Below are 26,902 nucleotides of genomic sequence, written 5' to 3' on the forward strand. Positions count from 1 at the left end.
GTATTCAGGACACAGCCCTTTCTTGGTTCTCATCCTACCTATCTAATCGCTCCTTCAGTGTTCGTTTCTCTGATTCCACCTCTCCTTCGCTACCTCTCTCAGTTGGAGTACCGCAAGGCTCAGTCCTAGGTCCTCTGCTTTTCTCTATCTATACCACATCTCTTGGCAAACTAATCAACTCTTTTGGATTTCAGTACCATCTGTATGCAGATGATACTCAAATCTACCTATCCTCCCCTGATTTGTCACCATCTGTATTGGGCCGTGTCACTGAATGCCTTTCTGCCATTTCATCTTGGATGACATCTCGCCACCTCAAACTTAATATTTCCAAAACAGAATTAATTATATTTCCACCTGCCAATAGTAGTTTCCAACCTGATATCTCTATCACTGTTGAGAACTCTGCAATCACCCCTACCCCACAAGCTCGCTGCCTAGGTGTCATTCTTGACTCTGAACTGTCCTTTGTTACCCACATTCAATCTGTCTCAAGATCATGTTACATACATCTAAGAAACATATCCAAAATACGCCCTTATCTTACACAAGACACAGCAAAAACTCTAATCCATGCTCTCATTATCTCCCGCATTGATTATTGTAATAGTCTCCTGACCGGTCTTCCCAAACATAAGCTCTCACCACTACAATCCATTTTGAATGCAGCTGCGAGGCTAATCTTCCTTGCCAGGCGTTCATCGTCTGCAGATCCGCTCTGTCAGTCCCTCCATTGGTTACCGGTATTCTACCGTATTAAATATAAAATACTTTTACTCACATACAAGGCTATTAACCAAACTGCACCAACATACATCTCTTCACTCATCTCAAAATATCTCCCTACCCGACCTCTCCGCTCTGCACAAGACCTACGCCTCTCATCCACACGCATTACTTGTTCACACTCAAAATTACAGGACTTTATCCGGGCTTCACCCACTCTGTGGAATGCCCTCCCACGCACAGTAAGACTCGCCTCTAGTCTCCAAACCTTTAAATGTTCCCTGAAAACACACCTCTTCAGACAAGCCTATCAAATTCCAGACCCACCCACATAACCTTCAGTGCTTCCCTATCTAATTACATCCTCTGTAGAGTATTCATAACATCACTTATGTCTTTCTTTAGTCTCACACCCTCCTGACACTTGGATAACTTTGTGGGGTATCATCATACAACCCATTAAGAACCTAGCAATCTGGTGGACCATTATGCAATAGGTAGCATCAATCCTTGTGTATCTATGCCTATTTCCCTATAGATTGTAAGCTTGCGAGCAGGGCCTTCCTACCTCTCTGTCTGTTTTTACCCAGTTTTGTTCTATTACTGTTGTTCCAATTGTAAAGCGCAACGGAATATGCTGCGCTATATAAGAAACTGTTAATAAATAAATAAAATAAATAGTGTTATACAATGGAATCTACCTTGAACACTTAAGGGGGGGTACTGATGGGAGAGATGTGTGCTGAGCGATCTTAACACAGACCGCTCAGCACACATCTCTCCCCCTGCTCAGCACAGCGCAATGTGCTGAGCAAGGGGGGGGGCTGCTCACTTCACACAGCGGTAAAGTGAGCGACCTGCTAGATTGAGCCTGCAGGCTCAATCTAGCACCGGCGATAGCATATAGTCAGATTGCTTAGATTTTAAACACGGATCTCTCCGTGTGTACCCCCCTTTAGGTATGTAACTAAAATGACAATAATAGAACAATACCTTATAATATAAAGAAACTTTAAGAGTGCATTCAAATTCATTTTGGGACAACCCACAGGGCCATATAAAACCTAACCCTTGTAGCATAAAGAGCCGTAAAACTATTCTTTTGGTGTTTGATGACTAGTGCTACCTATATTGTTCTTAATACTGAATGAAAATATATGTACTGCTGGCGGGACACCATAATTCAAGAGACTGGAGATGTATAATAGGAGCTGCATTGTGTTTTCTTTATCATCCTATTATGCTTCCTTAGCCACCAAATCACCTTAATCAACAGTTATCCAGCACATTAATGAAAACTGTTCTACAGCTATCAATGCAGAAAAGAAGGCATTATTACCCTTATCAACCAGTGAGATGCTAAGAAGATGCGTACAGTCATTTCCTAAACTATACTTAAAAAAACAAAAAAAAAAACCAGTTATAATATAATTGGTTGTCAATGGTCTTTTCTGCACCGTTACCTGTAAAATAAAAATTCTTCTAAATGCCGATGTCTGGAAGATGTTGTTATATGTACCAGCAAAAGTACAAAGCAGGTGATCCACAAGGCATGCTACAATGAGGGACAGTCATTTAAGGAGACGCAGGGCAAATTTAAATGCTTTGATTTTTATTTTATTTTTTTAAGAAAGTATTAACATTTAATTATTTCCTTTTGTTATGAATTCCTTTCTCTCCAGGCCTCTGGGGTGGATCCGTCAGACATTCCAGATGATGGAAAACTCATAGGATTTGCACAGCTCAGTATCAGCTAAGCTGCCATTGTATGAGCTGCTTCCTAATGAGACCTACATCTTCATCTTTCTAATGCTTCTCTCTTGGCCTAAAGAACCACTACTGCCAAAGAATCAAACTCTGGCTTGTTTCAGGGCTGTAACAACATGTATTACTTATCTCTTGTCTAACAAATGTCTCTTACTTAGTGTGACCAGGTCTACACTGAGGGGGTTAGAGCTTTGTAACAGAGACCAAAAGTGTTTTCTGCACATGATTCATTTGGATTTCTTTTTTTTTCATATAAGATGTGCTAGTTGCCTTCTGTAGTGCTAATGGGGTCACCAGCGAAACGCGTCGGTTGTCCCTTTGTCACTGCAGAGGTTCAGCTTGCGCTTCGCATACCTGTTTGTTACTGTTGCCTTATTTGAGAATACTACTGAGTATGGATCTATGGGCTTCTACCACTCCTAAACACTCAAGGCAAAGAGAAGTGAATTTTGGGATCTGATTTTTATTGGCTTTAATTTAAAGTGAACAGAAAAAGAGTCTAAATAAAAACGTAATAATTTGAGTCTGTTCTTTTGTCTTCGTTTCTTTCACAAAGATCAGAGTTTTTTATGTGGATCAGGGATGACCTGGTTCTTGGTTATGTAGTTTTACAAAGGGACATTATGTTCAACCTGTTGTTGAGGAAAAATGTTTTTCTATCTGTTGTGTTTGTGTGCAAGTTGTTGCTATTCTGTAAACTTAATCATCAGGAATTTATACATTATGGAGCATTTATCAAAGGTGATATTCTAGAGAGAAGATTTTAGGTGTCTTAAAATCATCACCTTCTGGATGATGATAAAATTAAAGCCACAAAGTATTTTACTTTATACATTAAATATATTGGTGTTATTACACAATGATCATGTCATCCACTTGATGTGTTTGGGTAGCACTGCATTAAAGGGTATCTGTCCATCACGGTCCCTTTCAGTGTGAGTTTGAGTGACCTGTTTGTCCCTTACATGTTTATTCTCACTACCCAGCACTGCCCGTCTCAGAGAACTCCCAGCTCTAAAGGGCTTAATAAGTACTTAACAAATCTGTACTATAAAGGGTATGCGCTCAAGACAACGGGATCCCGAACGGTTAGAATTCTGGCGGATCCTGAAAGTAAGTACAGCCTTGGGGTTAGGATTAAGCACTAAGGGGAGGGATAGGCTGCGGGACGGGTAGGTTAGGGATAAAAAAATACTGCGATTCATCAGGTTTCTGACCGTGGGTGTCACGCTGTTTGTATTCTGACTGTTGTGAGCTATAAAGAACAAGCCCTTTGTCTACACTCAGCCATGTTGCCTCGCTGACATATCTAGCGGTACTCCGATCACAGGCAATGAAGAATTACTTACAGCTAATAAAGTAAATATTTGTAAATGATAACTAAATTCACTGCAACATAAGATATTACAGTTCCGGACCATTAGTCCTGCGCCGTCAGCTGGCCACATGATCATTAATGATCTCTGTCAGTGGAAGTTTCATGTCATTTGCAACCCAGAATTTAGTGGTGGCAGGTACAGAGGAGTAGATGTACTAAGCTGTGGATAGAGATAAACTACCAACTAATCAGCTGCTGTCATTTTTCAAATACAGCCTGTAACATGGCAGTTAGGAGCTGATTTGTACTTTATCTCTCTCCAAGGCTTAGTACATTCGGTCTGATGTTGAAATGGTTGATCCATGTATATGAACAGGTAAGGCATTCCATGAGAAGACATAAGAAATGTCCTAACTAGCATCTGCTGTGGAGGCATCACCAATACATACAGGGGGAAGGGTCATGTCTTTGACCTCCGGAATTATACTGCGCTCCTGCCTGTCTGTGGTAATACAGGGTTAATCCGGACACAATGGGGCAGGTAAGTGGTACTACCAATGAGAGTGCTGCCACAGAAACACCAATACAGTGATTATTTGTAAGAAAGGTATTAAAGGATTTACTAAATTGTAATAAAGCTTACATTTTGAGGACATTCTAATTCACACTCATCTGCAATAATACATTATTCTCAAAGCCTACAACAGTGTTTTCCATCCTTGGTACTCAAGGTACTCTAACAGTCCTGGTTTTAAGGGTAGCCATAATTGAGCACAGGTGACGTAATTAGTACATCAATTGTTTTGTTTTAACTATATGTGCTCAAGCATGAATTGCCTTAAAACCTGCACTGTTTATTTCTCCTGAGGACTAAAGTTGGGAAACCTTGGACTACAGCTTATTTTATTTAGGTTTTTGTGATTTACCCACTTTAAAAGCAGGCGCAAAGCGTAATTAGCATATTTATTAAGAGGAGGAAACCCCTTTCTCCAGGCAATAAGGCTGTTGTCTGGCCAGAGATCATGACTCTAGCTATTTATTGAAAGCTACACCCAGCCAGAGCCATTGTCCCCCCCCCTCCCGTGCAGACTTTCCCATGCCTATTTATCAAGGACAGTGTTGGTACAAGTGCTGTTGCTGTCCTGTTATCGCCGTCACCCATCTCAGGATGGCAACAGCAGTGCCAAAGAACAAAAAAATAACTGCTTTATTAAAGCATTTCCCCATTTATTTATTTTTTTTTTTTAGATTCATTACTTATTTTATTTGTTTTTGTAGCCTTATGTCACAAAAGTGGAACTGAAAACGAGGCCGTACTTCCAGTTCTACTGTGCATGTTTTGTATTAGAGATGTGTGATTGGGTGCTCCAGAAATCCGAATCCATACGAATTTTGTGTATCCGAACCAAAACGCGGTCCAGATCTCCCAAGGGGATATGAACCGAGTCCTGGTTTGGAATCCAGATTTTAAAATGAAAAAATTATTTTAGCTATTTGTATACATTTTTATCAGTGATTATTAATTTTTAAATGCACCAAAAACAGAATCAAAATCAGAATTAACCAAAAATAAAACCACTGATTTATCATACAATAAATCTGGAAGGAGCTGGAGGCCACATGGAACAGTTCTCCCTTCACCTGAACGATTAGTTGGGTAAAGTCAAAAAGTTTGGCTGGTTGGAATGATATCGTCCTAATGTATGACCAGAGGGTTGCTTGCTGTCCTAGGGAGTAGGGATGCCCATTGCCCATCACTGCAGTAGGTGATCACTATTTGCAATGCAGGGGAAAAAACATTACCGATTGCCCAGGTAATTTGTCTACAGGAGATTATGAAATATTAATCAAGACCTAGATACCCTTCACAGTATTTTGTCCATTTAAATAATGAAACCCACATTACATTCACAACTTAGGTCTTTTTTACCTCAAAAACCAAACCAACAATGAGGCTAATACTATCACAACTCTAATAATAATATAATTAATGTATTGTGATGATCCGTGAAATCAAATCTGCGCAATCTCTTCTGTGCTTTTTATCTAAGGGGTTTTCACCAATGCTATGCGATAACATTCCACCCTCTTTACGGATGTGTTCTCATATCTATGCTAACATCACGCCAAGCAGCCCCTCATGGTACGGCCAGGTCCCGTGAGACTCGCATGCATCGGGATGGTCTCTGTGTGTCTGTATACGAAGTGCTACGATGCCGCAGCCGCAGCTTTTTTCAAAACATTCCGTTGTGCTTCATATACAGATTCTGTCGCACACAGATATAGAAGGGGTCTTCCTTAATTCGATGTGCCTGCAATAAAATTGCTGTGGCATCATGAGGGTACCCCACACATGCTGTGATGCCTCTGTGCTGGGCGGCCCCCAGCTTGTGAGGTGATTGACGCAGATCTTGCTGCCTATATCTTTGAACAACCCCCTTTGCTCTGTTGCCTCCATATCTTTACCCTACCATCTGCAGAGTGTAATTGAAATATGATCTGTCAGACCACATGACACGTTTCCAGTCATCTAATGTTCAATTCCTCTTTCCTGAGTAAATTGAAGGCATTTCTGCCTGTTTGTAGCACATAGCTTTGGTGGGGTGGTCTTCAGTATGCCAAATGTCGGGACCCCGGCACACAGTATACCGGCGCCGGAATCCCGACACCCGGCATACCGACAGATATTCTCCCTCGTGGGGGTCCACGACCCCCCTGGAGGGAGAATAAATAGTGTACCGCGCCACCGTGCCCGCATCGTGGCGAGCGCAGCGAGCCCGCAAGGGGCTCCTTTGCGCTCGCCACGCTGTCTGTATGCCGGCGGTCGGGCTCCCGGCGCCGGTATGCTGCTCACCGGGAGCCCGGCCGCCGGGATACCATACTACACACTACAACCGCTTTGGTGTACAGTCCAGGCATGTCAAACTCATTGTCATCCAGGTGTTGTGAAACTACAACTCCCAGCATGCTTTAACAACTAATCAGTGGAAGATATGCTGGCAAAGCATGCTGGGACTTGTAGTTTCACTGGAGGGCCACAAGTTTGACATACCTGGTGTACAGCCAGATGTTTTGGTTCTGTAGCCCATGTAATGTGCGTCATACTGTTCATTGAGAGACCATCATCTGAACTGGTCCCTGATTCTATTCACTGTTGCCCGTCTGTGGGACTGAACAAGTCTGCCCACTCTTATGTATTGCTCCAGCATCCGGTTATGCTGGTCCTCTCTGTGTACATTTTAACAACTGCCAGCCTTCAACAATTCACCAGTGCCGCCATTTGCTTAACGCTTGCAGTGCTGCTGCTTACGCCAATAACCTTTACACATTCAAAGTCTGTCAGATCGCATTGTTTACGCATTATTACATGGGTGGCACACTTCACTAGTCTCTTCATACACACCTTCTGTTCTTATACAGATTCAGACATCCTATTGTCAGCATTTTCTGTGGAGTAGCTACTTTGCATAAAATTGCCTGGTGGTCATTATAATTGGGATAATCACTGTATGTACCTGGCGAAATTGCATAGACCAGAAAAGCTGATAAGTTACCTTTTATTGTTGTAGAGACTGGTTTGGACAGCTGGAATTGCAAGCTGCAGCATGGTCAGCTACAGATATAAAAACATTTATGCAGGTCGAACAGTTTCTGCACTTTCGCCTTCTGTATGGGGACCATAATGCCAAAACCTGACATGACATGCTTGATTAGGCTGGCAGGCAAGTCTTTGTAATTTATGGGTGAAGTGTGTATGGGGGTGGGGGGATGCGGGTGACCACCCCTCTGGATCTGTCTCGGATGTGAGATGGGTGCCATTGCGCCGACCATAATTGCATTTTTCTCCGCAGGGTCCACAGGTTATCCACAGGATAACAATGGGATATGATGGAGCGACAGCGGGTTGGCACCAAACGATCACAAGCTTTCAGTCCTCCCAGGATGCAATGGGCTCGTCCATATATCCCCGCCCACTGTCTCAGGCAAATCAGTTTTTTTGTTTGGTGCGGCAGGAGCCGGACCATGGTCAGAGGGCTGCTGTTCTTGGCAGCCCTAAATTTTCTTATTTTATTTTTATAGTCTTACTATGTTTTTGAGCGATCTTTCTTAACAGCGTCTTTTACGCATATTGGAAAGAGTCGCTCCAACAACTCTCCGCCGGGTCGCAATAACGCTTACCAATGCGTACAGTGCTGTCTCGACGGGTGTCTGTGTCGGATATACTAGCAGGTCCAGCAGACGTTACCAGGCTGTGGCCGGAGCACGAGGAGAAGGTAAGGCATCTGTTCCACATAGTCGGGGAATACGGACACAGCCGCACTGTACAAACAGTAGCTAACGCGCTGCCACCACAGGTGCTCCAGCGCTAGGCCTTAGGGATCATAAGGCACCAGGATTAGTATGAGGCTGCGATCCCTAGGGTTGATATCAGCGGTGGGTAGTTAGACGCTCTCCTGTCGCCCCTCCTCCCAGTTCATGACCACTTTCCGCGAGTCTCCCGCAATTAACTGATTGTCTCACACGCTACCACAAGGGGTCTCGGTCGCAGCATAGGCCGCTGCATCTGTGTTCACTAAGCGCTACCGCGAGGAGACCCGGTCACAGTACAGGCGTCTGTATGACCGGTGCGTCTGTATGCACAGTGCGTCTGTGTCCACTTAAGAGTTCCCATAGCGGCAGTGTAGACTAGCAGCGTCTGGATCCACTCAGCGTTCGCTAACGTATTGATCGATCTTGGAAGTGAGGTGAGTCTCCCTGTATCCCACTCTACTGAGCACGGGTTATACAGCACTAAATTTCTATCTACTTTTTGTCAGTATGAATAGTTAAATTTAAGTGCCTATTGCATATGAGTTACATTACTGTGGTTTTCTCTTACGTCCTAGAGCAGTGGTTCTCAAACTCGGTCCTCAGGAACCCCACACAGTGCATGTTTTGCAGGTAACCCAGCAAGTGCACAGGTGTATTAATTACTCACTGACACTCCATAGGTGGAGCTAATTATTTTATTTGTGATTCTGTGAGGAGACCTGCAAAACATGCACTGTGTGGGGTCCTGAGGACCGAGTTTGAGAACCTGTGTCCTAGAGGATGCTGGGGACTCCGTAAGGACCATGGGGTATAGATGGGCTCCGCAGGAGACATGGGCACTCTAAAGACTTTAGATGGGTGTGCACTGGCTCCTTCCTCTATGCCCCTCCTCCAGACCTCAGTTGGATCCTGTGCCCAGAGGAGACTGGGTGCACTGCAGGGGAGCTCTACTGAGTTTCTCTGAAAAAATACTTTTTGTTAGGTTTTTTATTTTCAGGGAGCACTACTGGCAACAGGCTCCCTGCATCGTGGGACTGAGGGGAGAGAAGCAGACCTACTTAAATGATAGGCTCTGCTTCTTAGGCTACTGGACACCATTAGCTCCAGAGGGTCGGAACGCAGGTCTCACCCTCGCCGTTCGTCCCGGAGCCGCGCCGCCGTCCTCCTCACAGAGCCAGAAGATAGAAGCCGGGTGAGTATGAAAAGATAGAAGACTTCAAAGGCGGCAGAAGACTTCTGATCTTCTATGAGGTAACGCGCAGCGGTAACGCTGTGCGCCATTGCTCCCAACACACACACACACACACACTGGGGGAACTGTATGAGTGCAGGGCGCAGGGGGGGCGCCCTGGGCAGCAATTATTAACCCTCTGGGGACACTGGCATAGATATATACTGTGGAGGCAGTATATTGCAAAAACCCCCGCCAGTATAAAGATTTGAGCGGGATCGAAGCCCGCCGGTAAGGGGGAGGAGCTTGATTCCTCAGCACTAACCAGCGCCATTTTCTCCACAGCACGCTGCAGAGAAGCTGGCTCCACGGACTCTCCCCTGCTGAACACAAGTACAGAGGGCAAAAAAGAGTAGGGGGGGGCACATTTAATTGGCGCAGTGAGTATATTTATAAAAGCGCTGTACTGACTGGGATTTATTCCAGTGTCCGGTGGCGCTGGGTGTGTGCTGGCATACTCTCTCTCTGTCTCTCCAAAGGTCCTTATTGGGGGACTGTCTCCATATATATATATACAGGTTGAGTATCCCATATCCAAATATTCCGAAATACGGAATATTCCGAAATACGGACTTTTTTGCGTGAGAGTGAGATAGTGAAACCTTTGTTTTTTGATGGCTCAATGTACACAAACTTTGTTTAAAACACACAGTTATTAAAAATATTGTATTAAATGACCTTCAGGCTGTGTGTATAAGGTGTATATGAAACATAAATGAATTGTGTGAATGTAGATACACTTTGTTCAATGCACAAAGTTACAAAAAATATCGGCTAAAATTACCTTCCGGCTGTGTGTATAAGGTGTATATGTAATATAAATGCATTCTGTGCTTATATTTAGGTCCCATCGCCATGATATCTCATTATGATATGCAATTATTCCAAAATACGGAAAAATCCGATATCCAAAATACCTCTGGTCCCAAGCATTTTGGATAAGGGATACTCAACCTGTGTGTATATATATATATATATATATATATATATATATATATATATCCCTGAGTGTGTGGGGGTGTCTGAAGCGGAAGGCTCATCTAAGGAGGAGGTGGAGCAGATGATTGTGGTGTCTCAGTCGGCAACGCCGACACCTGATTGGCTGGATATGTGGAATGTTTTAAATGCAAATGTGTCTTTATTACATAAGAGAATGGACAAAGCAGAGTCCAGAGAAAAGACAGGGAGTCAATCCATGACTTTGGCTGTATCACAGGGCCCTCCAGGGTCTCAGAAACGTACCCTGTCCCAAGTAGCAGACACTGATACCGTTACGGATTCTGACTCCAGTGTCGACTACGATGATGCGAGGTTACACCCAAGGGTGGCCAAAAGTATTCATTATATGATTATTGCAATAAAAGATGTTTTTCATATCACAGATGACCCCTCGGTCCCTGACACGAGGGTATACATGTTTAAGGAAAAGAACCCAGAGGTAACCTTTCCCCCATCTCATGAGCTGAATGCGTTATTTGAAAAGGCTTGGGAAACTCCAGACAAGAAACTGCAGATTCCCAAGAGAATTCTTATGGCGTATCCTTTCCCTGCACAGGTGGGAATTCTTGCCAAGGGTGGACAAGGCTTTAACGCGCTTGTCCCAAAAGGTGGCGTTACCGTCTCCAGACACGGCAGCCCTCAAGGATACTGCTGATCGCAGACAGGAAACTACCTTAAAATCAATTTATGCACATACGAGTGCCTTGCTCAGACCGGCAATAGCGTCGGCTTGGGTTTGTAGTGCTGTAGCAGCTTGGGCAGATACCTTGTCATCTGACATTGATACCCTAGATAGGGATAGCATTTTATTGACCTTAGGTCACATTAAAGACGCAGTCTTATATATGAGAGACGATTCGAGAGACGTTGGGCTGTTAGGTTCGAGAGCCAATGCCATGGCGATTTCTGCTAGGCGAGCCCTGTGGACCAGCCAATGGACGGGTGATGCCGACTCAAAGAGACATATGGAAGTTTTGCCTTACAAGGGTGAGGTTTTATTTGGGGAAGGTCTCGCGGACCTGGTTTCCACAGCTACCGCGGGTGAATCTACTTTACCTTATGTTCCCCCACAGTAAAAGAAAACACCACAATATCAGATGCAGTCCTTTCGGTCGCATAAGTCCAGAAGAGGTCGGAGCTCTTCCTTCCTCGCCAGAGGTAAGGGTAGAGGGAAAAGAATGCCTGCTACGGCTAGTTCCCAGGAGCAGAAGTCCTCCCCGGCTTCTACTAAATCCACCGCATGACGCTGGGGCTCCTCTGAGGGAGTCCGCGCCGGTGGGGGCACGTCTTCGACTCTTCAGCCATCTGTGGGTTCAGTCAGACGTGGATCCTTGGGCAATGGAAATTGTATCCCACTGCATTCCTTCATGTCCCCATATATCCCCCTCATCAGGCATACCTGATATTCGCTGTACAGGACTGTCATTACCAGTTTCAGACGTTGCCGTTTGGGCTTTCCACGGCCCCGAGGATTTTCACCAAGGTAATGGCGGAAATGATGGTGCTCCTGCGCAGGCAGGGAGTCACAATTATCCCGTACTTGGACGATCTCCTGATAAAAGCTAGATCGAGAGATCAATTGCAGAAAAGCGTGTCGCTCTCCCTGAGAGTGCTGCAGCAGCATGGCTGGATTCTAAATCTACCAAAGTCACAGTCGATTCCAACGACTCGGCTATCTTTCTTAGGCATGATTCTGGACACGGAAAAAAAGAGGGGTTTTCTCCCGATGGAAAAAGCCCAGGAACTCCAGAACATGGTCAGAGACCTGTTAAAACCGAAAAAAGTGTCAGTCCATCAATGCACTCGAGTACTGGAAAAAATGGTGGCGACCTACGAGGCCATCCCCTTCGGCAGGTTCCATGCGAGGCCATTTCAGTGGGACTTTCTGGACAAGTGGTCAGGGTCCCATCTACAAATACATCAGAAAATAAGCCTGTCCCCCAGGGCCAGGGTGTCTCTCCTGTGGTGGCTGCAGAGTGCTCACCTTCTCGAAGGTCGCAGGTTCGGCATTCAAGACTGGGTTCTGGTGACCACGGACGCGAGTCTCCGAGGATGGGGAGCAGTCACTAAAGGAAGAAATTTTCATGGACTATGGTCAAGCCAGAAGGCTTGTCTACACATCAACATACTGGAATTGAGGGCCATATACAATGGCCTACGACAAGCGGAGAATCTTCTTCGCGACCTACCAGTTCTGATTCAATCAGACAACGTCACAGCTGTGGCTCATGTAAACCGCCAAGACGGGACAAGGAGCAGAGTGGCAATGGCGGAAGCCACCAGGATTCTTCGCTGGGCGGAAAATCACGCAAGCGCTCTGTCAGCAGTCTTCATTCCGGTAGTGGACAACTGGGAAGCAGACTTCCTCAGCAGACACGATCTCCATCCAGGAGAGTGGGGACTTCATCAAGAAGTTTTTGCAGAGATAACAAGTCAGTGGGGACTTCCACAAATAGACATGATGGCGACACGCCTCAACAATAAGCTTCGGAGGTATTGTGCCAGGTTAAGGGACCCCAAGGCAGTAGCGGTGGACGCCCTGGTGACACCATGGGTGTTTCAGTCGGTCTATGTGTTCCCTCCTCTTCCGCTCATCTCAAAAATACTGAGAATCATAAGACGAAAAAGAGTGCAGACAATACTCATTGTTCCGGATTGTCCTCGAAGGGCCTGGTATTCAGATCTTCAGGAAATGCTCACAGAAGATCCGTGGCCTCTTCCTCTCAGGGAAGACCTATTGCAGCAGGGGCCCTGCGTGTTCCAAGACTTACCGTAGTTACGTTTGACGGCATGGCGGTTGAACACCAAATCCTAGCCGGGAAAGGTATTCCGGAGGAAGTCATCCCTACTCTGATTAAGGCTAGGAAGATGACGGCGAAACATTATCACCGCATCTGGAGGAAGTATGTATCTTGGTGTGAAGCCAAGAATGCTCCTACTGAAGATTTCCATCTGGGCCGTTTTCTCCACTTTCTACAGACAGGAGTGGATATGGGCCTAAAGTTAGGCTCCATTAAGGTACAGATTTCGGCCCTATCAATTTTCTTTCAGAAGGAATTGGCTTCTCTCCCAGAAGTCCAGACTTTTGTAAAGGGAGCGCTGCACATCCAGCCTCCTTTTGTGCCCCCAGTGGCCCCATGGGACCTTAACGTGGTGTTACAGTTCCTAAAATCTCACTGGTTTGAGCCTCTTCAAACGGTGGATTTAAAATTTCTCACTTGGAAGGTGGTCATGTTGTTGGCCTTGGCATCTGCAAGGCGGGTGTCCGAATTGGCGGCTTTGTCTCACAAAAGCCCCTATCTGATCTTCCATGTGGATAGAGCAGAATTAAGGACTCATCCTCAATTTTTTGCCTAAGGTGGTTTCATCTTTTCATATGAACCAACCCATCGTGGTGCTTGTGGCTATGGGTGACTTGGAGGATTCCAAGTGCCTTGATGTAGTCAGGGCCTTAAAAATGTATGTAGCCAGGACGGCTCGGGTTAGGAAAACAGAGGCACTGTTTGTCCTGTATGCAGCCAACAAGCTTGGCGCTCCTGCTTCTAAGCAGACTATTGCTTGCTGGATCTGTAACACGATCCAGCAGGCTCATTCTACGGCTGGATTGCCGTTACCAAATTCGATAAAAGCCCATTCCACTAGGAAGGTGGGCTCTTCTTGGGCGGCTGCCCGAGTCGTCTCTGCATTACAGCTTTGCCGAGCGGCGACTTGGTCGGGTTCAAAAACTTTTGCTAAACTCTACAAGTTTGATACCTTGGCTGAGGAGGACCTCATGTTTGCTCAATCGGTGCTGCAGAGTCATCCGCACTCTCCCGCCCGGTCTGGAGCTTTTGTATAATCCCCATGGTCCTTACGGAGTCCCCAGCATCCTCTAGGATGTAAGAGAAAATAAGATTTTAAACCTACCGGTAAATCTTTTTCTCCTAGTCCGTAGAGGATGCTGGACGCCCGTCCCAGTGCGGACTAAATTCTGTAAGACTTGTATATAGTTATTGCTTACATAAGGGTTATTATGTTACAGTTTTGATCAGTCTCGGGCTGATGCTGTTTTGTTTCATACTGTTAACTGGTTCGTATGTTCCAAGTTGTACGGTGTGGATGGTGTGGGCTGGTATGTATCTTGCCCTAGATTAACAAAAATCCTTTCCTCGTACTGTCCGTATCCTCTGGGCACAGTTCTCTAACTGAGGTCTGGAGGAGGGGCATAGAGGGAGGAGCCAGTGCACACCAATCTAAAGTTCTTTATAGTGCCCATGTCTCCTGCGGAGCCCGTCTATACCCCATGGTCCTTATGGAGTCCCCAGCATCCTCTACGGACTAGGAGAAAAAGATTTACCGGTAGGTTTAAAATCTTATTTTCTTCGCATTGCGTCTGAATACTTTAAGATCTGTATAAAACAGAATTCAGTAATATGTACTCCTACATACTTTAAAATGGGTTTGTAGTTGATTATGTGCTCATATGACTAATCTATAACATGTGACTGACTGCTAGTGTGATTGCTGACTAATATATGTTTGTCAGTTGTTTCTTCTGATCCTCAATGCCGGTGCATGGGTAGGGTCAGATTGATATCACTTTAGAAGGTTAAAGTGGTTACAGTCACAAATTGTGTAGTACACTGTGAAAGTGCTGATTATTTATCATGTCTAAGAGTGGCAAAAGTGACGAGGGTACACTCACAGCAACACCAACACTCCATATCGTGTTTGTCTTGTAAAAACTGTATTATCCTCTCTCTCAGGATCTGGTACAGCATGGTTTATGTGCAAATTGTTTTGCGTTTCAGCAGATTACAAGGCAGATCCCTGTTCACCGTCAGGTACAGATAGATCCACCTTGGGCGATGTTTGCACAGACCTTGTCCAGTATAGCTGAACAGGTAATTCCTACAGCTTCACTACCAGGAATGGGGTACACTAATAACTCATGCATGCAGCTCCCTACTTATGGTATATCATTTCCCTCACCAGCTTCTCCTAAAAGACAAGCTGATAAACCAAGTTTAAGGAAACCGTCAACTTCACAGGCTACACAGAATGATTCATCGGACGATGAAAGCTCTATATACTATACTTCGGCTTATGAAGAACAAGTAGAAGGTCTCCGCTTAGTGGATATAGCTGAGCTAATTAGAGAATTAAAGGCCATTCTATCCTTAGAGGATTCAGCAGAGCCTGTGTTAAAAACCAAGGCACCTGTATTTAAATGGCCCAAAGCAAGTAAGACTGAGTTTCCAGGGTCAGACCAGCTTATGGAAATCATGGAAGAGGCTTGGGCTTCACCCAGTAAAAAATATAGAATTCCCCAAAAAATGGGATTCCAATTATCCTTTTCCAGCTGGGGACTGTTTAAAATGGGAAATGGCTCCCAAAGTAGATACCATGTCATTCGTTTAGTGCGAAAATCTATATTGCCTTTGCCATCAACGTCATTGGATGATGTCACGGATAGGAGAGTCGATGGTTTTATGAAAACCATATTTTCTCTGTCTGGGGCAGTCATAAGGCCAGCCATGGCTTCAGCTTGGATGGCGAAAGCAGTTGCTGCCTGGAAAGAGGTGATGGGAGACGGTCTTACAGCGCCTTCAAGGAAGCAAGAATCCTATATACAGTAGCTCACATAAAACAGGCTGCAATGTTCTTGGAAGAAGCAGCATTAGATATGGGCACTATCGTCTCCAGGGCATCAGCTTCAACAATAGCTGCTTACAGAGCACTTTGGTTACGTACATGGAAAGCTGATTCAGAATTTTAGAAGGTTCTGGAATCTCTGCCTTTTACTGGAAGCATTCTGTTTAGTAAAGAATTTACAGATATTCTGGAGTCAGAAGCAGACTCCAAAAAGGTAAAATTTCTTTCCACATATAACCCCAAACGTAGGGGTCCCGCTTTTCGTCCCTTTGGGCCACAAGGAAAAGCAAAAGGAAAAAGTGATCATAAGCAGCCACAATACAATAAATTTTGTAAGACGAAAAAGCAATGGGCTACCAGAACGCCAGCCTCAAAACCAGAGAATAAGCCATCAGTTTGATGGTGCGGGCCTCCTCCTGGGGGACCCCATGGTAGGGGGCCGACTTCTTCAGTTTGCACAGATATGGCAGCAGTCTACAACAGATGCCTGGGTGCAAGAAGTGGTATCTCTGGGTTATGTTTTTCCCTTCAAGAAGCATCCTCCTCGAAGGTTCTTCTCCATCTCGGGTAGAGACGAAGGCCAGGGCTTTGCAAGAAGCAGTTCAGAAATTGCTTCAGTCAGGAGTAATCATTCCAGTACCCCCTGCACAACAGGGACTTTACTCCAACCTGTTTTTGGTTCAGAAGCCAAATGGGTCATTTCGGCCTATTCTCAATCTCAAAATGCTGAACAAGTACCGTATATACTCGAGTATAAGTCGACCCGAATATAAGCCGAGGCACCTAATTCTACCACAAAAACCTGGGAAAACGTATTAACTCGAGTATAAGCCTAGCGTGGGAAATGCAGCTCTAGCCGTACACAGCCCTCAGTGCCAGATATGCCCTCATACTGCCAGATATGCCCCCACAGTGCCTGATGTGCCAGATATGCCCTCATGCTGCCAAATATGCCCCACAGTGCCAGATATGCCCTCATGCTGCCAAATATGCCCTCATGCTGCCAGATATGCCCTCATGCTGCCACATATGCCCCACAGTGCCAGATATGCCCTCATGCTGCCAGATATGCCCCTCATGCTGCCAAATATGCCCCACAGTGCCAGATATGCCCTCATGCTGCCACATATGCCCCACAGTGCCAGATATGCCCTCATGCTGCCAAATATGTCCCACAGTGCCAGATATGCCCCTCATGCTGCCACATATGCCCCACAGTGCCAGATGTGCCAGATATGCCCTCATGCTGCCAGATATGCCCCACAGTGCCAGATATGCCCTCATGCTGCCAGATATGCCCCTCATGCTGCCAAATATGCCCCACAGTGCCAGATATGCCCTCATGCTGCCAGATATGCCCCTCATGCTGCCACATATGCCCCACTGTGCCAGATGTGCCAGATATGCCCTCATGCTGCCAAATATGCCCCACAGTGCCAGATGTGCCAGATATGCCCTCATGCTGCCAGATATGCCCCTCATGCTGCCACATATGCCCCCTCCCCAAGTGCCAAATATGCTCCCCAGTGCCTGTTACTTACCCCTCCATCGATCCCACGCTGTCTTCTGAAGGAGGGACACAGAGGGCACAGCGCGCGCCTCTCCTATGTCTCTCCGGCAGCCGCCGCGGGTCTATTAAAGGAAGTGCCGGTTCGTGATCAGAGGTCACGAATGGGTACTTCCTTTAATAGACCCGCCGCTGCCACCGGAGATGCAGGAGGGACACAGGAGAGGCGCGCGCTGTGCGCTCCGTGTCCCTCCTTCACACTGCTCTGCCTGTCACACTGCACTGCAACTGACTCTAGTATAAGCCGAGGTGGCTTTTTCAGCACACAAAAAAGTGCTGAAAAAGTCGGCTTATACTCGAGTATATACAGTATATTTGGGTACCACGGTTTCACATAAAGACGCTACGCTTCATAGTTTTGGCCATGGAACCAGGGGTATATGGTATCCCTGGATATTCAGGATGCTTACCTACATGTTCCTATAGCACTGTCCCATCAGTACTAGCTCAGGTTCGCTATCCTCCAGCAGCATTTTCAGTTCCAAGCCTTACCTTTTGGGTTAGCCACGGCACACAGAGTGTTTACCAAAATCATGGTGGTTATTTCAGCTTATCTTCGCAAGCAGGGGATAAGAATTTTTCCATACCTCGACGACCTGTTAACTCTAGCACAATCATAGGAAATGCTCCTGGACCATCTCCAACAGACAATAACACGTCTGCAGAGGCACGGATGGCTCATAAATTGGGCAAAATCATCTCTAGTTCCGTCACAACGGATGACTCACTTGGGGGCTGTACTGGAATCAAGTCTGCAGAAAATGTTTTTACCTCGGGACAAGATATCCAAGGTACAGTCAAGGACTCAGGAGTTGTTACAAGGTCAAACAATACCAATCGACGCAGTAATGTGACTGATGGGTTTGATGGTGTCAACATTCGACATGGTGGAGTATGCACAATTCCACTCAAGACCTCTGCAGCGTCTGATTCTGGCCAGATGGAATGGAATACATCAGACAATAAAGAAAGAGACTATGGTACATTCACACAAGGTAAGAAAGTCAATAGCCTGGTGACTAAAAACATCCCATCTAAACAAAGGGAGACCCTTTTGGATATCAGATTGGGAGATCCTGACAACAGATGCCAGTCTTCAGGGCTGGGGAGCAGTGTCCGGAAGATTATGGTTCCAGGGACAATGGACCGCAGAAGAAAGTTGCCTGCCAATAAATCTGTTAGAACTTCGGGCCATATACATGGCACTGATTCAGGCAAAGGACATTCTTCAAGGAAGACCAGTCCAGATTCGCTCGGACAATGTAACGGCGGTAGCGTACCTCAACCATCAGGGAGGAATGCGCAGTCAAACAGCAATGAAGGAGGTAAGTCACATACTAAAATGGGCAGAACTCCATCTTCCAGCATTGTCTGCAGTATTTGTTCTGGGCGTCCTAATCTGGGAAGCAGACTTTCTCAGTCGACACACCATTCAAGCAAGCGAATGGGCTCTACATCCGGATGTCTTTCAGACTCTAGTAGACAAGTGGGGTTTGCCAGAGATAGATCTCATGGCGTCCCATCTGAACAACAAAGTACCCGTGTACGGGTCAAGAACAAATGATCCCAGAGCGATCTTTGTGGACGCCCTGTCAGTGAAATGGGATTTTCATCTGGTGTATCTGTTTCTTCCGATCATCCTGCTACCCAGGGTGGCCAGGAAGATAAAAGAAGCAAAGGGTGTCGTGATTCTAATAGCTCCAGCTTGGCCCAGAAGGCATTGGTACACAGATCTGCAGAGAATGTTGATGGATGCTCCATTTCTGCTCCCTCAACGTCCAGATCTACTAATGCAGGGTCCTTGTTACCACAGGCATCTGGATTGACTATCGTTGACTGCGTGGCTCTTGAAACCTCTATTTTGAAGTCAAGAGGTAGTTCAAACAATGCTCAGAGCAGGGAAACCCTCCTCAGCTCGCATTTATCACCAAATATGGCAGGCCTATATTCATTGGTGCAGTGAAAGAAATATGGACCTTAAATCTTTCCAAGTTTCCAGGGTCTAAGATTTCCTTCAGGCAGGAATGGATAAAGGTTTGAAGGTGGCTTGCTTGAGAGTACAAGTATCAGCATTGACTGTATGGTTCCAAAAGAAAATTGCCAATTTACAGGATGTGCGTACTTTCTTCTCCTACAGTGCCTTGGGACTTAAATTTAGTCCTGAAAGCCCTTCAAGTTACTCCATTTGAACCACTTAATAAAGTGGATCTTAAATGGTTGACAGCTAAAGTTCTCTTTCTACTGACTATGGCATCAGCTAGAAGAGTATCAGATTTAGGAGCGCTGTCTTATCGTTCTCCTTTTCTGACTTTTTATCCAGATAAAGCAGTTCTAAGAACAAGATCAGGGTATCTTCCGAAGGTGGTGTCTAAACTCTACCTTAATGAAGAAATTGTAGTCCTGGCTTTTCAGGTATCGGGACTTTCTGCGGGAGATGCGTCGCTGGACGTAGTCCTGGCATTAAGGATCGACGTGGATCGTACCAGTACCATCAGAAAGACAGATTCTCTGTTCATTCTCTACGGATTTCATAAGAGAGGATGGCCTGCTACTAAACAGATGCTGGCAAGATGGCTTCGAATGACGATATTCCGGATAATGTCTCTGCTCACTCTACTCGTAAGGTAGGTCCTTCATGGGCAGCACAACATGGTGCTTCAGCAGAACAGATATGTAAGGCAGCCACATGTTCTTCCATTAACACATTCATTAGACATTATTCCTTGGATACTTTTGCCTCTCATGACTCTGAATTCAGGCGAAAGGTTCTCCTGTCAAATCAGGAGCGTCCCCACCACTAAATTGCTTTGGGAAATCCCATTGTTATCCTGTGGACCCTGCCAGAGAAATATACGTTATGGTAAGAACTTATCATTGATTACGGAATTTCTCCCAAGTCCACAGGTTCCACAGGGATCCAACCATGACGCACATGATTTGAGGACCTTTCTACTCACTAAACGTCTTCCTTCTTGTACGGAAAGGTGTGCATTTGTGTTCTTCTCACCTGATTAGGGCTCTACATGATGCTCCTGCCTAAATGCTTTGGAATATAACTGATTTGCCTGAGCCAGTGGGCCGGGATATATAGACGAGCCCGTTGCGTCCTGCGAGGACTGAAAGCTTGTGATTGTTTGGTGCCAATCCGCTGTTGCTCCATCATATCCCATTGTTATCCTGTGGAACATGTGGACTTAGGAGAAATACCGTTATCAACGGTAAGTTCTTACCGTAACGTATATTTACTTGCATAGGAGTTTGAAAACACTTGATATTGGGCCGAATTCACCATGGATCACTAATTACAGAATTCACAAATCGAGTGATTATCAAACTACACTGCATGAATAGCATTCGCATTGCGCACGTATATGGGGTAATAGTGACAGAAAATGCGTACAGATCGTAAAACAATGCAGCTGCTGTTTGACAGGAACCCGGCGTTTCTGGGCAGAAACCTGCTGTTTTCTGGGGTGTCAGAAAAAACGCAGGCATACCCAGGCATTTTTGGGGAGGGTTTCTGACGTCGGCCCATATCAGTCACAGATTAGTGGCAGCCTCAGACCAGGGCCGGTTCCGGGGCTTCTTGCGACCCGGGCGGCATTAGGGGGTGTGGATTCATTCAGGGGGCGTGGTCAGTTACACCCCCTGTACTGTAGTAGGATGTGCGGTGCGCGATGACGTCATCGCGCACCGCACAGCAAAGGTCCTTTCCACGAAGGAAAACTAGACGCTAAGCGTCTAGTTCACTTCGTGGAGAAGACCTTTGCTGTGCGGTGCGCGATGATGTCAACGCGCACCGCACATCATTACAGTAAAGGTTCTCTCCACGAAGGGAAACCAGACTCATAGCGTCTAGTTTCCCTTCACAACGGGCAGCCGACGAAGGGAAATTAGACATGAAGCGTCTAGTTTCCCTTCACAGCGGACAGCGGCACGGGGGGCACAGCAGCAGCGGATCTTGCCATGGTGCGGCGCCCTCAGTACTGCTTGCCCGTGAGTAGATAAAGACCACCTTTCTGTCAAAGTGACAGGTACCACGCCCCCTTTCTCCTGGGGCATAACTAGTTAACAAATTGATAGGCCGAATATTAGTTACTGTTTATTACAATTAAAACATTTTTTATTTTATTTTTTATTGCAGGAGCACCTCCAGCATTTCAAATTTAATCCCTGAGGAGGAATATAATTACTAGCTGGTTTTTGGTTCTAACATAGTATCACTATCATAATTAAATAATTTTTGTCTGGTGCGGGACAAAGAATACAATTAAAACATATCATTTAGAGGGTTTCTCTGCTGTAACCTTTTGGTAAACTGGGTTGAACAGGGTTATCCCTGCTTAGTGAATACATACCAAAATACTTAGACAATGAGGCAAAACTGTTGCAGGGCATACTGGTATGTGTAGTTCAACAACAGCCGGAGGTCTGATGGTTCCCCACCCCATGTTTTAAAGTTATTTCAATGTATATAGCCAGACACGCTGTGTATACACATACATTGTGTATATATATATATATATACCTTAAATTGACTTACCTTAAGCTTTGATGCTGAAAAATCACAAATGACATATTTAAAATAAGGTAATGTGCAGACATGTTTCCTATATGTATACATAGATATGTACAAAACAAGTTGAACTTTTTTACATTCTCACGCATAAAATCACAAATGACATGTTTAAAATTAGATCATGTTCAGACATGTGTCCTATATGTATACATTATATACATAAATATATATGTACAAAACAAGTTGTAATTTATTTTTATTTCATTTTTTGCATTCTCATGCATAATTTTCATGTTCAAATGTCAAGTTGCATTTGTTTGATCTTAAAATGCAACAAAAACATTCTTCATTCTAGAATAAAGCATTGCTTAATACATTGGTTGTTTCAATTAAATGTTATCTATTTTTACTTTAAATTTTTTATTTTTCCCCCACATTAGTTAAACAGAAACGTTGGCTTCCAGTTCCACTCTCAGAGCATGTGGCTAGTGTCGCTGCTCTTCTTTGGCAAAATATTTTGGTTAAATTGCATCTTCTTCCCACGACTGGGGATATTTTTTAATGAGTTTTTAAGCCCGCAGTTCAGAGTCTTGGCAAGATATTTCCTTGCAAACTTGTTGTTTTTTAAAAGTTTATTAAATTTTCTTTATTATTAAAATTTACATTTTGGCTGCTCACGGCAGCTGCCATTATCTCTGATTTACCAATATTGATAAGAATTCATCCTTTCCATTATCTAGGAACTAATGACCTCAATACGCCATGAGGCACTACATGCCTATGTGGCATAACTAGTTAACAAATGAATGGGTCAAATATTAGTTCAACACACATTATTACTACCAACACTGTGCAAGTGACAAGTGTACATATAAAGTAGTTTTGTTTGATAATATTCTGAGTCTTGTGTAACTTTTCACCCAACCTGCAGGTTATTAGGAGACTCCAATGCTGGCTGAAGTGATTTTCTTCCCTATATAGAAAATGTTTTTGAAGTCCCAATACAATGACATGCATCGCTCACCTTAACCTGTCGGTTCCAATGCGGTTTCATCTTGCCTGTATTTTTCCTCTCCGCAGAAATTTTTTGGGGAGGGTTTCTGACGTCGGCCCATATCAGTCACAGATTAGTGGCAGCCTCAGACCAGGGCCGGTTCCGGGGCTTCTTGCGACCCGGGCGGCATTAGGGGGCGTGGATTCATTCAGGGGGCGTGGTCAGTTACACCCCCTGTACTGTAGTAGGATGTGCGGTGCGCGATGACGTCATCGCGCACCGCACAGCAAAGGTCCTTTCCACGAAGGAAAACTAGACGCTAAGCGTCTAGTTCACTTCGTGGAGAAGACCTTTGCTGTGCGGTGCGCGATTATGTCAACGCGCACCGCACATCATTACAGTAAAGGTTCTCTCCACGAAGGGAAACCAGACTCATAGCGTCTAGTTTCCCTTCACAACGGGCAGCCGACGAAGGGAAATTAGACATGAAGCGTCTAGTTTCCCTTCACAGCGGACAGCGGCACGGGGGGCACAGCAGCAGCGGATCTTGCCATGGTGCCGCGCCCTCAGTACTGCTTGCCCGTGAGTAGATAAAGAACACCTTTCTGTCAAAGTGACAGGTACCACGCCCCCTTTCTCCTGGGGCACGCCCCCTTTAAATTATAGTGTTTGATGTCGCTTTTATATAGAATTTAATATAAAATTTATAGAGTTCGATATTAAACTGTATTAAAAGATAATGGCTTTGAAAAGAATGTCACATATGACACACAAAAAAGAGAAAGATATATCTTAAAGTAACACAAAATGTTCTCACATTCCAGCAGCTAAAACTTCATACCATGTCACACATGGTACTGATTTAAAAAGCATATTGATTTTAATGACCGTGTCCATTTTCTTGGAAGCACAAAAGGGTTCTCACATTCCAGCAGCTAAAATGTCACAACTGGTACTGATTTAAAAAAGCGTATTGATTTTAATGACCATATAACAAAAGCATCTGGTTATTATTAATGTAAACATGCAAAATAACAAACACCGTTTCAAAATGACCATATAACAAAAGCATCTGGTTATTATTAAATAATGACCATATAACAAAAGCATCTGGTTATTATTAATGTAAACATGCAAAATAACAAACACAGTTTCAAAAGTTTTTTCAAGCCCATGTGGAATATTTAATAGCAATACTACATAGCCTTTTTCTTTTTTATTATAAATTAAAGAGCATTTAGAAAATTCTAATTTATATTATACAACAGTGCTGGAACATGTTCAGATAACAGTGCTGGAACATGTTCAGACATGATTCATATATGCATACATATATATGTGCAAAACAAGCTGTACTTATACATTCTCGTACGTTATTTTTGCAGATGGTTGACCGCCATGAGGCACTACATGCCTCTGTGGCATACCTAGTTAACAAATTGATGGGCAATTATTAGAATTCTGCCTTTCCATTATCTAGGAACTAATGACCTTAATGAGACATGAGGCACTACATGCCTCTGTGGCATAACTAGTTAACAAATTGATGGACCGAATATTAGTTTCTGTTGATAACTATTAAAACATAATTATTATACAACAGTGCTGGAACATGTTCAGGTAACAGTGCTGGAACATGTTCAGACACGATTCATATATGCATATATATATATATATATATATATGTGCAAAACAAGATGTACTTAGACATACTCGCACGTTATTTTTTGCAAACGGTTGACCACAATGAGCCATGAGGCACTGCATGCCTCTGTGGCATAACTAGTTAACAAATTGATGGGCGAGTATTAGAATTCTGCATTTCCGTTATCTAGGAACTAATGACTTCAATGAGCCATGAGGCACGACATGCCTCTGTGGCATGACTAGTTAACAAATTGATGGATCAGCCTCAATGAGCCATGAGGCACTACATGCCTCTGTGGCATAACTAGTTAACAAATTGATGGACCGAATATTAGTTTCTGTTTATAACGATTAAAACATAATTATTATACAACAGTGCTGGAACATGTTCAGACACGATTCATATATGCATACATATGTGCAAAACAAGCTGTACTTTGACATTTGTCGCACGTTATTTTTTTGCAAACTGTTGACCACAATGAGCCATGAGGCACTACATGCCTCTGTGGCATAACTAGTTAACAAATTGATGGGCGAATTGGAAATGATCTAGGAACTAATGATCACAATGAGCCATGAGGCACTACATGCCTCTGTGGCATAACTAGTTAACAATTTGATGGGTGAATATTAGAATTCTGCCTTTCCATTATCTAGGAACGAATGACCTCAATGAGCCATGAGGCACTACATGCATCTGTGGCATAACTAGTTAACAAATTGATATAGCAAAATGCTTACATCAACAATGAAGCAAAACTGTTGCAGGGCATGCTAGTATGTGTAGTTCAACAACAGCTCGAGGACTAAAGGTTCACCCCCATGTTTTAAAGATGATCTAGGAACTAATGTCCACAATGAGCCATGAGGCACTAAATGCCTCTGTGGCAAAACTAGTTAACAATTTGATGGGCCGAATATTAGTTACTGTTTATTACAATTAAAACATATCATTTAGAGGGTTTCTCTGCTGTAACCTTTTGGTAAATTGGGTTGAACAGGGTTATCCATGCTTAGTGAATACATACCAAAATGCATAGACAATGAGGCAAAACTGTTGCAGGGCATACTGGTATGTGTAGTTCAACAACAGATCGAGGACTGAAGGTTCACCTCCCCATGTTTTAAAGATGATCTAGGAACTAATGACCACAATGAGCCATGAGGCACTACATGCCTCTGTGGCATAACTAGTTAACAAATTGATAGGCCGAATATTAGTTACTGTTTATTACAATTAAAACATTTTTTATTTTATTTTTTATTGCAGGAGCACCTCCAGCATTTCAAATTTAATCCCTGAGGAGGAATATAATTACTAGCTGGTTTTTGGTTCTAACATAGTATCACTATCATAATTAAATAATTTTTGTCTGGTGCGGGACAAAGAATACAATTAAAACATATCATTTAGAGGGTTTCTCTGCTGTAACCTTTTGGTAAACTGGGTTGAACAGGGTTATCCCTGCTTAGTGAATACATACCAAAATACTTAGACAATGAGGCAAAACTGTTGCAGGGCATACTGGTATGTGTAGTTCAACAACAGCCGGAGGTCTGATGGTTCCCCACCCCATGTTTTAAAGTTATTTCAATGTATATAGCCAGACACGCTGTGTATACACATACATTGTGTATATATATATATATATATATATATATATACCTTAAATTGACTTACCTTAAGCTTTGATGCTGAAAAATCACAAATGACATATTTAAAATAAGGTAATGTGCAGACATGTTTCCTATATGTATACATAGATATGTACAAAACAAGTTGAACTTTTTTACATTCTCACGCATAAAATCACAAATGACATGTTTAAAATTAGATCATGTTCAGACATGTGTCCTATATGTATACATTATATACATAAATATATATGTACAAAACAAGTTGTAATTTATTTTTATTTCATTTTTTGCATTCTCATGCATAATTTTCATGTTCAAATGTCAAGTTGCATTTGTTTGATCTTAAAATGCAACAAAAACATTCTTCATTCTAGAATAAAGCATTGCTTAATACATTGGTTGTTTCAATTAAATGTTATCTATTTTTACTTTAAATTTTTTATTTTTTCCCCACATTAGTTAAACAGAAACGTTGGCTTCCAGTTCCACTCTCAGAGCATGTGGCTAGTGTCGCTGCTCTTCTTTGGCAAAATATTTTGGTTAAATTG

General features: G+C 43.9%; 2 protein-coding genes across 5 annotated transcripts in view; one reads left to right on the forward strand and one right to left on the reverse strand.

The window, feature by feature from the left end:
• Positions 1-3,016, forward strand: part of OXSR1 (oxidative stress responsive kinase 1) — a 446,840-nt gene extending 443,824 nt beyond the window's left edge. For all 3 annotated transcript variants that reach the window (XM_063921823.1, XM_063921824.1, XM_063921822.1), the window contains exon 18: positions 2,409-3,016. In XM_063921823.1, coding sequence (XP_063777893.1) covers positions 2,409-2,483 — 75 coding nt within the window. In that variant the 3' untranslated portion in view covers positions 2,484-3,016. The remainder of the gene's footprint in view (positions 1-2,408) is intronic.
• Positions 1-26,902, reverse strand: part of LOC134927409 (xin actin-binding repeat-containing protein 1-like) — a 559,013-nt gene that overhangs the window by 207,583 nt on the left and 324,528 nt on the right. The window lies entirely within an intron of this gene.

This window comes from Pseudophryne corroboree, chromosome 5 (genome assembly GCF_028390025.1).
Source record: "Pseudophryne corroboree isolate aPseCor3 chromosome 5, aPseCor3.hap2, whole genome shotgun sequence".
In the NCBI taxonomy this organism is placed as follows: domain Eukaryota; kingdom Metazoa; phylum Chordata; class Amphibia; order Anura; family Myobatrachidae; genus Pseudophryne; species Pseudophryne corroboree.